Source organism: Vanellus vanellus (genome assembly GCF_965231255.1).
Source record: "Vanellus vanellus genome assembly, chromosome: 28".
NCBI lineage: Eukaryota > Metazoa > Chordata > Aves > Charadriiformes > Charadriidae > Vanellus > Vanellus vanellus.
In genome coordinates, this window is record NC_138933.1 from 243,014 (window position 1) to 254,856 (window position 11,843).

The 11,843-nt window shown below is 48.5% G+C and overlaps 1 protein-coding gene across 1 annotated transcript; it reads right to left on the reverse strand.

Annotated features, from left to right (window-relative positions):
- Positions 1-5,651: 5,651 nt before the first annotated feature.
- LOC309682358 (RNA 5'-monophosphate methyltransferase-like) lies at positions 5,652-8,737 on the reverse strand (the record flags this gene model as incomplete). The annotated part of the gene is made up of 2 exons (XM_082496438.1): positions 5,652-6,352; positions 8,546-8,737. The coding sequence occupies 2 exons, from the start codon at positions 8,735-8,737 to the stop codon at positions 5,738-5,740; spliced, it is 807 nt and encodes a 268-aa protein (XP_082352564.1). The 3' UTR covers positions 5,652-5,737.
- Positions 8,738-11,843: the final 3,106 nt, after the last annotated feature.

The following is an 11,843-nucleotide window of genomic DNA, read 5'->3' on the forward strand; positions in this document are numbered from 1 at the left end:
TAACGAGTGCAAGATCACAGGTCCAAGGACAGGAGCAGCTTGCCCAAGTTCTGCAGTCATCTGGTGACAAGCCTAAGAAAGGAACCCATATTTCCCAGCCTACAACAAAGGTCTTTTAGACTTGAGCACTTTCAGTTCTCGTCAGAGCATTATAAGCATATCCCGACCCCAGACCATGACCCCAGGCTTTCTTCTTCGCACTCAAGACCCCTTCGGAGTCCAGTCCTAGTGGGTGACCCAGCTCTAAGGTAACAAGCACACTCCCACATAATTAAATCCAAGAAACTCAAACCTGAGCTGATAAGAGAATTGGTGGCAAGACTTATGCCCATAATGCTCCAAGGGATTTTTGTGCAAAGGGCTGTGGGATACCAAACCTCCCACCCATGTTAATACACGTGAATCTAATGAGAAACCTGAGGTGTCTGCAATGACACCCTGAAGACTAACGAAGGAGCCCAGTGGCAGGACAAACTTCCCCCATGCCACTTATCTACCTATCACCTTCTCCACTAGGTCCAGAGAGGCTGCATCTAAGTCTCGGAGACTCAAAGAGACTATTCTCGCCTGGGCATCAAACGTCAGTGTACATGGCTAAGCCGCATCTATTTCCATAACCAATAGGGCACAAGGAAGCGAACAGCTAATCTTTTTGATCCCCTCTGACCTCCCCTGACCTCCCAAGCTCTCCTCATTTGCAACAAGGCCAACCAGGACCAGCCTTCAGCACGTGTCCAGAGCGAACCTCAGACTCAAACCTTGGATTTGTGGTTGCTTTTCCCATCTAGTGCCCCCAACTCTGCCAAAAGGGCTCCGTTTCCTCACACCACCAGCTCAGCTAACAAATGAAAACTTCTCAAGAGAACTGGCTCACACCTGGTAAAGACATCATGTGTTTGGTTTGTGGCTGCTCTGTTCTCACGTTTCCACACTGCCAGAAACAGATGCCCATATTTCTATGGGTTGACACCTCTCACTTTTCTCCTTTAATTCACAGGCAGCAAAGTGCCAGGAGGAGCAAGAATGAACTTGCCCTCAGCTGAGCAAAGGAAATCCGAAAGTCTGCAGCTTCTGCCATACAAACTTGTAGTGACGAGTTGCTGGGTTTCCAGCTAGAGGAAGCTGCTTATAGGAGCAGACATGTTGCTGCCAACTCTCAGTTCCTAAACTTGATTCCTCCACTCCTGGGCTGGTCACACATTGTGGGGAAAGTTGAATTAAACCATTTTTAAACCATGTCACCATTTAGAAATGCTTATGAACAGCATCTGCAAACCTGTCAATACATACATATATAAGAAGGGAAGCAGACAGCAGGGAGAAAGGTGCTTACAACAGTCATTTGCTCTGACAGCTGTTAACGTTAAATTGATAAAATTGCTGCTGTTGCACCATATTTATGCACTAAACTCTTCCCCACAGAGTGCACCCCTGGACTCAGCCAGCACAAGAACCTAGGAAACAGCAAAGTGTCTCATAGCCTAAGCAAAAGAAAAATAAAATATAATAAAAAAGGACTTCTCTTTGACTACATCTAAGTTCTACTTCCCACAAAAGCTGGAAGCAACTCCAGAACCATCCAGAAACTGGAACCTCCAAGTTCTCAGCCCCAACTTTGATGCAAGCTTCTGCAGGACTAGATGCTTCACCTCTTCTGCCGAGATTTTTCCATCCAAGGAAGGGGGATAATTAGCTGTGACTTGCTACACAGCAGTGGCGTGAGATTTAATTGTCAGAACACTTTGAAGGTATGGCATCTAATTAATATCTGAAGTGGCTGCAGTGATTATTATGAACAATGGCATAACTCACAGCTGATGATACAGCTCAGCTCATCGGTATTTTTCATTCTCAGAAGTGCTGTGCAAACACACAGCCAATATTCCACATCAGAAATCGCCACAGCAGTGGGCGGTTATCAAGCTCATTTCGTGGATGGAAAAACTGAGGCAAGGTGTGATGGAGCCCAGCAACAATCACAAACCACAGAGCATGGGAACTTTACAAGGCAGTCGCATGGCAACTCCTCACTGGCTACTGGGATGGAAGAGGGCAGCAGTCTGACAGTCCCATCACAGAGCTGTGCAGGATTTTGGATGTGTCTGGAAATGCTCAGCTATGCGTGCTCTGTGCAGGTGTTGAATTTATCAGGCTCCTGTAAGCAACCATGGGTTGGAGCTTTAAGCGTAGGAAGGAGCAAGCAGGACCTCTTAACTAACCCTCCAATGCACAGCCACATACACACACACACGCACACACACACACACGCACACACACACACACGCACACACACACACACACACAAATAATGAGCATGTAATTAGCAAGCTTATGGTCCTACACATCAGCACAGCTGATGCCACATGCTCCCAGCTGAGTAGTGGGAGCACAGCCCTCCCTCTACATACACAGGGAAGTTGCATCTCCCTCATTTTGGCAGCAGCAACCACCACCAGGTTGGCCCCATCCTTGGGCAGGGAGGAGACGAGCAAGCAGTACTTTCAGCACAGAGGCCTCTGCGCCTCCCCGGAACCCAGGTACCCCGAACTCTACAAGTTCACAGGACTCACACAACCAAGGGGCATCTCTATTTCACCAGCTGTCCAATGAACAATTACCAACCAACTCTGCAAAGTGCTCTCAGCAATACGGAGCGGAAGTGTTTGTTTTAACCCTCATCTTTACTTTCCTTCTGTCCTGCCTTCAGGAGACCTGGGAACACATTTAGCCACATTGCAAAATGCAGAAAGAATATAAAACCCGTAATTCTCCAGAGCCTTACGTAAGTGCTGCAGCTGAGATCCAAAGGCTCTCTTCTATTCCTCTGTCATGGAACTGGGTTCCCACCTGTCTCGTCTCCTGACAGCTTCCTGGAGAGCAGAAGCTGAAAAGACAAGACATTTTTTTTTCCCCTCCTGTCTGCTAAAGGACCAACTCCATTTTGAGCTCCTTCGTATGTCAAGAACTGCAGAGACATTTGTGTTGACGTTATTTGGAGCTGTATTTGTGGCAATATCCAAAGGACAAGAAACAAAACACTGCTGTGCCAAAGCCAAACAGAGCTAGTTTTGGAGCTCAGCCATTTCTGAGACAGTGGGACATATTGATATTAGCAATTTAATAGTCCAGACTTGAGAGACAGATAAGAAGTCATCATACTGTTACATACACACCAGGCTGGTTTGCAGGTCTGCACATGGCCAGCATATAAAGGCTGGGAAAAAAGAAAAAAAAACAAACAAACCCCACAGTCTTTCAACAAGCAGCGGCCCAAAAGAATCCCCAGGCAGATACTGATCTATCACTCAGTGCCCAAGGAACATAAAACAGGGTCCCTTAGAAAGGGAAGGTCATTCTAGATGGGTGCAGGATGTCTCCTGTGTTTAACTCTTCGGGTTGTCTACCTTCCTAGCAACTCTTCATAAAATTTTTCACAGGCAAGTGTGTAAATCCCCAGAGGAAAACAGAAAGCAAGAAACCCTATTCACCCCTTTAAACTTGAGCACTGAACAGATAAATCCAGGTCTATTTTATAAATATTTCAAAGTTCAAAGAGAACAGCAACTAGTATTGACACAACCCAACAGAAACACCCCAGGGGGGAAGGCTGCAGCTTGTACGATACTCCAGTGCCACCAGCCGTAGGACACAGGGCAGAGCAGCTCAGCAGAAGGAAAGGGGCGCTGAGCTGCCTCGCAGCATTGGGTGAGCCAACACCCCTCCAGTCAGTGGAGCTTACCCATAGATTACAATGAATGTCAGATGAGGGGCTTAATTACCAAAGTGATAAATGTTATATATAAATTAGCTGCGAAAGAGATCAGGCACTTGAGTGAACCCTCAGGAAAATACATGACAAATTGGTTTTCCCTTCACTCTCACAGGGATAGTAAAATCAGCCTAGGGTTAAAAGTCATCTTTAAGAAAATTAACAACCACCACCACGAGGGAGGGCACACTTGTTTGCAGCTGAAAAATCAGAGGAGCTCTCAGGACTCCTGGTGGGACTCCTAAATATTTTCTTCATAGCAGAACACGGTGGAAGCTGGATTTATGTGAAGAGCCTCAAAGCCTTTCTGTGACCCTACTTGGTCTCTTTAAACACATGTATGTACACAAATGCTTTTTTCAAACGTCTGTCCATGGACCCCAGCAGCTTTTCATCCAGAAGGCTGTGGCCAGCCAGGCAGAACTCACACACTTCGCTCTTTCATCTGAACTCATTGAGGAGGAAATCAAAGCTTACCCCCCCCCCCCCGCTATCTCTGCATGAGTAAATAATTAGGAAGTCCCAGTAAGGACATGAAGTAAAATGCAATCAAAGCTTCACTCTGCCCCTGCACAGAGGCTGACCTGGGCAGGAGACCTGCGAGACACGAGCACCTCCTGGAGGAGATGTTCTCCGCTCCCCTCAGTCTCTAGTACCGAGCTCTCCTGACAGGACGCTTATGGCACATACCTGGGCTTCCCTCTCACCTCACAGTGAGGAAGCAGCAGAACCTAGAAATCCGTAAGAGTCATCAGTTATCTATTTCTGTGTGTCATAGCCTACTCAAGTGAGGTTTTTAATCTGTTTAGCCAACACCGCGGAAGCATGACTCCTACTTACTATCAAAGCTAATGAAACCACTATGTGTGAACTAAAGCTAATAGCAATATTAAAACAAGAAAAATGAAGTTAAAATAAGACACTTTGCTCAAGTTTTCTTTCTTCCTAGACTTTAATGAAAAAAAAGCCCACCAACTAAACAAATGCCCAACCCAGTGACAGCTGTAATACTTTAACCTTAGCCAAACATAGCTTCAAGTGTACCAAAGTCTCATTTGAGCCTGTAAACACAACAAAACTATAAACTCGGTTACCTGGGACTGCTGAAGTGTTGAAAACAACGTGAACAAAAAGATTAAAAAACCCAACACAGCATTTAAAACAAAATTAAGTTATTTTTATTTCAAGGATATTATTACAAAAAGCACTCACTGTCATACACAAATAAATACACAACCCACCATAGAAATCCCTCGCTCCACAGAAAGATCACACCACTGTCAACCTCCATCTGCAAAGATGCATAGATCACAGCCTGACCAATGTCACAGAACGGTTTGGGTTGGAAAGGATCGTTAAAGGCCATCTAGTCCAAGCCCCTAGCACGAGCTGGGACATCTTCAACTACAAGAGGTTGCTCAGAGCCCCGTCCAGCCTGACCTGGAATGTTTCCAGGGATGGGGCATCTCCCATCTCCCCTCTCTCTAGGAAACCTGTTTGCCAGACACCCTCTGCAACAATCCAACTCGCTCATAGCTGAGAAACCAAGTTATATGTTTTCCAAGAGCATTTTATACAGAAAACATGATGAGAAGCAGAACAAACGTTACATCGCACAAGTCAACAGAAATGTTCCCTTTCCCTGAAAAGCTCCAGGGACAAAAAAAGGCACGTTCTGTCTTCTTCCAGGGAATATTCTTCGTACGCATCGGAAGTATGTATGTAGCAACCTTGATTTCAGGAGCACTTTCTAGGAACAGCAACCTCAGAACCCACAAGGTAGGTTAAAACTGCCACTGCATTTTGCAGATGGAGAGGAGAAAAAAAAAATAATCACACAGGCATTACTTGCCTCAAACTGCCTAGGGAAGACAAGGTCTGGTCCCAATAGGGATTTCTGAATTCCTACATCTGCCTCAGTAAACAGCAAGCACCTCCTTGCCTATGAATTAATGAATGTGAGCAAAGTCACTGTTCCTGTTCTGAAGACTCCCTGCCCTCGTGATTTGAGCCACTTGATTTAAAAAGCAAGAGACTTCTGTCCCAGCTGGTGCTCCCAAAGCAGCACACCAGCTCCATGGCACAGTCCTTCGTTAAGATCTGGGTTATCCTCTCCACCATATCCCCATTGATAGCAAGAGATCGGAAGTGATCAAAGTCATTTCTGCCCAGCTTCCGCAGGCGGCGTGCGGCTGCCCTGTAGCACTTCCACGGCTGAGGTTCAATCAGCAGGTACTTGCACAGAGAGGAGAGGAAGGACAGGAACTCCATCAGGCCACTATCCCCATGATTCAGGTGGATCCACATGGTCACAGACATGCAAAAAACAATGTCAAAGGTGGAACGGCCAAAACGGCCCAGGTAGGAGCTCAGGAATGGCTCCCTGGCACTGCAGTCCATGATGTCCAGGCTGGCAAAGGATATGGAAGCAGGAAAGGGGCTGCACTGCTGAGCCCTCTCAATCAACACTGGATCAATGTCACAGCACAGAAGATTCAGATCCTTTCCAGCTGCAGGCTGGTCCAGGTTGCCTTCACTCTCCTGAAGGCCAAGGAGATGCCTGTACAGAGCCACACTTAGCTCCTGCAGAAAGGAAAACAAGAGCAGTTCACAGGGCCTGCACTGCTTCGTTAACACATCGCCAAGCACATAGGATCCCACTTTCAGCAGCAAGGTACAAGCGCCAACTCAGAGCTTTCTCTCGATGAAGTTCTGAACAATAAGCTCACTGACAATCTTCCTTTCTGTAGCAAAAAGCATCACGGTAGCCCTGACTACCGGGAAGACAACCAGAGATTGGAACTAAACCTGTATCACCCCACACTTGGGGTTTTGCTCCAAACTACATGAAATATGAGTTTTAGTAACAGGAATCTTGCTGGATATCTCCATCCAAAGTGGGAGTGAAAGCTTCACTGGCTTCCCTAGATGAGCCTCAGAGCTCCCTTGTGACGGAGCTATTTATAATGCCCAATTTAGAGTAATACGTTTCTTCTGCTGCTGCTATAGTAAAAGACATTCCCTGACCATTAGATTGTAGCATAAGATAGCTAACATGAGAGCTTTCCTTCGAATTTCCTTTCACAGAGTGCGCCACTAAGTGGAAAGCATATTAATCTTTCATTAAAGGAGATCCGATGAAGTTCCTGAATGACATCGGCTGTGAGCGCACAGCCCACACAAGCAGGCAGACAGTGTCCTCTAGTGGTGAACGTCTCTGAATCTCAAAAGCACTAGACTGAGAACATTTTTACCTGACCTGTTTTACAAGTTCACCTGAAATAGGATCTAGAATTGTCCTTTAGATAATGCCTTAGGCAGCTTTTCAAACCTCCTGGCAGGGGGCTGGGGGAAGAGAAGCCAAGGAAACAGCAGTACTTTTGTCCCCAGCCAGAATGCAATTTCATTCTGAATGAATACTTCTAAGTTAATACATTGATAAAGCTTCCACCTGGAAAACAACAAAATCAGAGGGGCATCAGAGATGCACAGATACTTCTGAATTACAACACAGCAAAGCTGCACACTGAGGAAAACCCATGAGAAAAAAAGCAGAACTAAGTAAAGAAAGAGAATGAACTTTCAAAATGGGAAATTCTACAAGATTCACCACTTCCGTCACAAGATCTTCTAGAGCCTGTGACCAAGGTTTTAGTTTCAAGTTCTGTCTCGTGGATAAATGATCATACTACACAATACACAACAGATTATGGTTTCTAGCTTCAGGCTTGTGCAGTTCCCCAGCTCTTAGGGCATGACAATAGCGGCTCTCGGGACACACAGCAGCCCAGAACATTACAGGCTCAGGCCTCAGCAGGAAAGAGGATAGATGCATCAACACAACCTCTTAAACCAACTTCCAGCAACACAACCAGCCCCACCCCACCCCTACCTTCACCCTCCTCCCACAGGAGACCTGTGGAGAGGGCTTCCAACTCACCGTTGACCCACCAGTCTCATGCAGCAACCCAGTCCTCCTTTCCCATAGACTCATCCGATCCCACATGCTGCTACCCTGACCCTGGCTGTTCCAGGCTGTTTCATTCCTCCCCAGCTCAGTGTTCCCCCCAGCCCTCCCCACTGCTCCTCAAGATTCCAGGCCACTGCCCCCACCCAGTCTTCTCTGTTTGTCCCATTCCACCCCAACATACCATGGGAGCGCCTCCCCTGACCTTCCCAGTCTTGCCTTCAACCCCCCAGGTCGCTGACTACCCCAGCCTCCCCACTCTGCCCCAATGCCCCCAGCACTCCACACCAGTACCTTCCCAGTACTACCTTTCCAGTCTGCCACACTGTCCCCTAACACTCCAGGCTCCTGCCTCTTCCAGTCTCCCAGGTTTGCCTCACTACCTCGGGTCACTGCCTTTCCCAGTCTTCCCAGTTTGCCACACCACCCCCCTCCCAGGCCCTTGCCCCCCACCACCCTAGACCAGTGCCTCATCCCTAGCCTCTTCTGTATGCTAGATTGTCTCCCAACATCCCAGACAACTGCCTCCCCAGTCTGCCCGTCTGCCCCACTGCCCCCAAATACCACAGACTGGTGCCTCCCCCTAGTCTTTCTCACAGCTTCCCAAAACGGCAGACCAGTGCCTCCCCTCAATCTTTCCCACAGCCCCCCAATACTCCAGAACACTGCCTCTGCTCAAGCTTTTCCAGCCTTCCCCACAGCCCAGACCACCACCACCACCTCAGCGTTTCCCCTCAGCCTAGGAACCCCCAGGCCTGCTGCCCCGCGGCCTATCCCCCCCCGCGATGCCCGCCGAGACGCCCCCTTACCCCCGAGTTGCATCCCACATCCAGCCCCAGCAGCGGGCGGGCCGCCGCGGGGAACAAGCTCTGCAAGAGCCCGCCAGGCAGGAGGCTGACTCGGCCCTCGGGCGGGTGGAAGCGGGAATAATTGGGGAAGTTGCCGTAAGGAGCAGCGCCAGGCTCCAAGGCGGGAAACCCCTCACTGATGGGCGCCGCCATTTTCCCCTCAAAGCCGCGCGCGCCGGAGGCGGGGCCGGTCGGGAACCGGCGGGAACAGAAGCGTTCCGGGGCAGAAAGGTTCCGGGGAGGGGGCGCATGCGCATAGCTGCAGTGGCGCGGAGGGGGACCTGCCGCCTTGGCGGGCTGACGGGGACGGGGACAAGGGACAACGCCACCCTCCCGCTGCCAACAGACCCGCACAGCCCCGGCTCCCCTACCCCCCCCTTTCCAGGTCCATTTGAGTGAAAAGAAAGTTTCTTAGAAGTTTTGTGTAAAACACTGCGCTACACCAGGGCAGGCTCCAACCACCTTTGGCCCTGCCACCTTTGCCCTTTGCCCTTTGCCCCGGCGTTGCCATGGCGACGCTGCGGCCTAGCGAAGGGGACACAGGCCTTCGGGGGAGATCTTGGGGTGCCCCTCTCCCCGGCCCAGCCACCCCCTGGGAAACTACCCATGTCCAAAGACCAGTGTCAAATAAAGCCAGAAACTTTATCTCAGCTTTCACTCGGCACCGGTGTGAAAACTCACCTGAATCTGGTCCACCCAACACTTTCCCTATTTATAAACACTTTTACAAACTTTTATAAAAATGTTCTTTAAACATGTATATCGGCCTATATATATATATATATAAACCACATATAAGTGTTAATTAAATCACATTTAAACATGCATTTGCCCTGGGAATGCCCAGGCCCCCATAGGCAGGCAGCCAGCAGGAAGTTTTACAGTAGAAGAAAACCAAAGTTTGCAGTTAAAGAGGGAAAAGAGGGGGAAGGTTTGGGGGTCAAGTTGACACAGGGAACCTGGATATCATTTTATACTGGGTTTTGTTTGTTTGTTTGTTTTTTACAACAGTGTGAAGAGCAGAGGGCGCCAGGAGCTCAGAAATGTGGGTGAACAACTCCTGCCTGAATCGGGGCCCTTCTTGCCTTTGGTTCTTGCCATGGAAGATGCAAGTGAGGATCGGCAGGGATCCCCCACACTGTGGCACGGCCTTGGCATCAAGAGTCCATCCTTCCTTGAAAGACCTCAAGCACAGAGGGGAAGGCAGCAGAAAGAAGTGCAAAAGTAAACAAAAATGTCCCCCTTCTCCAGGCAGCGGAATTCAGGTTTTTTGAGGTCTCCTCTGACTCTCTCTGGCTGTCTTTAGGGCCCCCAAATTCCTGTCCCATTTGCTGTAGGCATGGGAAACAGCACGATCCCTTCCTCTTTCCAGCATCCTTCACACCCTGATGAATCTCCCCATCCCCTCCCTTCTCCTGCATCCCTGCGTCCTGTTGCTGAGTGGTCCCACTTTGATTAAGCCGAATGAATTTTTGCCATGTTCCTCAAGAGCCAAGTGTTGAAATTTGACTGAATCATCAGCCTTTTTATCCCATTCATGGTAATTACAGGAACAGCTAATGGTGCCTCATATAAATGCTGGTGGCCACCTCATTGTTTGCATGGAAATGCTCCACTTCAGTTATGTTTTCACAAATGCCGTCCCACAGCAGAGCATTACCCAGCAAAAACACAGGGCAAAACATTTTCTTTCCGCAGAAAATGTCACTGTGGGGAGGAAAGCCCATACTGGCTGTGCCACGCTGTTTAGTCACACTTTTTAGGAACCAAATCTCACACCCACCTTTTGGGTACAGCTCCTTCCAAAGAGCAGAGACCTGTTGCAACAAGGTGCTGCAGTTGAGATTTCTCTCCCCTGGGAGATCTGACAGCCTGGACTAATCAGCCCTTCAGAGCTGATGTAGAGAGAGATGAGTTTTCACCTCCCAGCCTAGGCATTAATTTAGGTCAGGTGAATTGCTCTCTGGAGGCATTTCTTTTTCCTGTTGACGCTGGAGAAAGCTTCATACGTCAGGTTGCTCTCCAGAGCTACAGAAAATGCATTCTGAGCAGGTGCCTTGCTTACAGCACTTGCTCACCCCCATTTAGTTGTTTTTTAATCCTGTGGCCACTTGAACCAAGTCTAAGAGAGAACAGGATCCTCACCCAAGGAGCCCTTTGGCCTTCAGTTCTCAATACTTCTCATGCATGCTGCCTATGCTGGAACCATGGGCATTTATCATGTGTATGATTCTATGAATTTATTACTTTGTGTAGGATGTGTTCCTTAGTCATAAGGATGTTAAAACTTTGGGCCATGCCACGTCATGCCACAAACTTGTTTATGTTTTCTGTTTTAAGAAAGCTGTGCAACCAGACCTTCCTTCAGCTGTACTTCAGTAAGGCAACCTCACAACAGCAATAACAGTTTTGCAACAATTTATTAGCAATGTTCAGAGAAAATACAAAATTCTATTTACAATGAAATCATAAGAATGGCTGGACAAAAGAAGCAGGGGGCTACAAAGCCAGGGTCCAAATGATGCAGACCTCAGATAAAGGACATCCACACAGAGGGAGAGAAGCAGTCCTGCACCTCCTCTGTGCAGGTGGTCAGGGAACCCAGGAGGAACATGCCTATAGCTGTATCTGACCCCTAATCCTGTGTTACTCAGCCTTATGAAGACTTCCACCTCTCTGAGCATGTACATATTACTCACTGCCTTAGTCCAAGCACTTTCACTGGGTCTGGCTTGGATGGACTGCAAGCCATGGGTCAGCACAGAAGAGGGACCAGGACACATGCAAGAAGGGAGCCCTGTGAAGGTGCATGGCAGGGCAGCAAGCCATCCCCACTGTAGTGGCCTGGAGATGGAGAAGGTGCCATGCAAGCTTTTTCCCACATGAGAGCAAAAAGCCAGGAGATAGCAGTAGCTCAGGCAGCGGCAAAGTTACTCCACACCAGAAGGAAAAAGAGCAAGAGATCCAGAGTGGGCTGCAGATCTGTGTTCTCCTCCCCAGGTCCCAAGGCATGCAGGGCCAGTTTGGAGGAGTCCCAGCACAGAAAGGAGGGCTGCAGTGCTCTGGTCTAGATTGTCCTCCAGAGGAGTTTTAGGACTATTTCAGAGTCAGAACTCATCATGTAACTCCATACTCCCTCCTCAAAAGCTGGAAAGCAGAAATACCTACAGGCCTTTTGCTGTGAGTAAAAAAAGACTGCACAGCCAATATCTGCTAAGATATTTCAGAAGTGCCTGTGTGGATCTGAGCCAGAAAAATT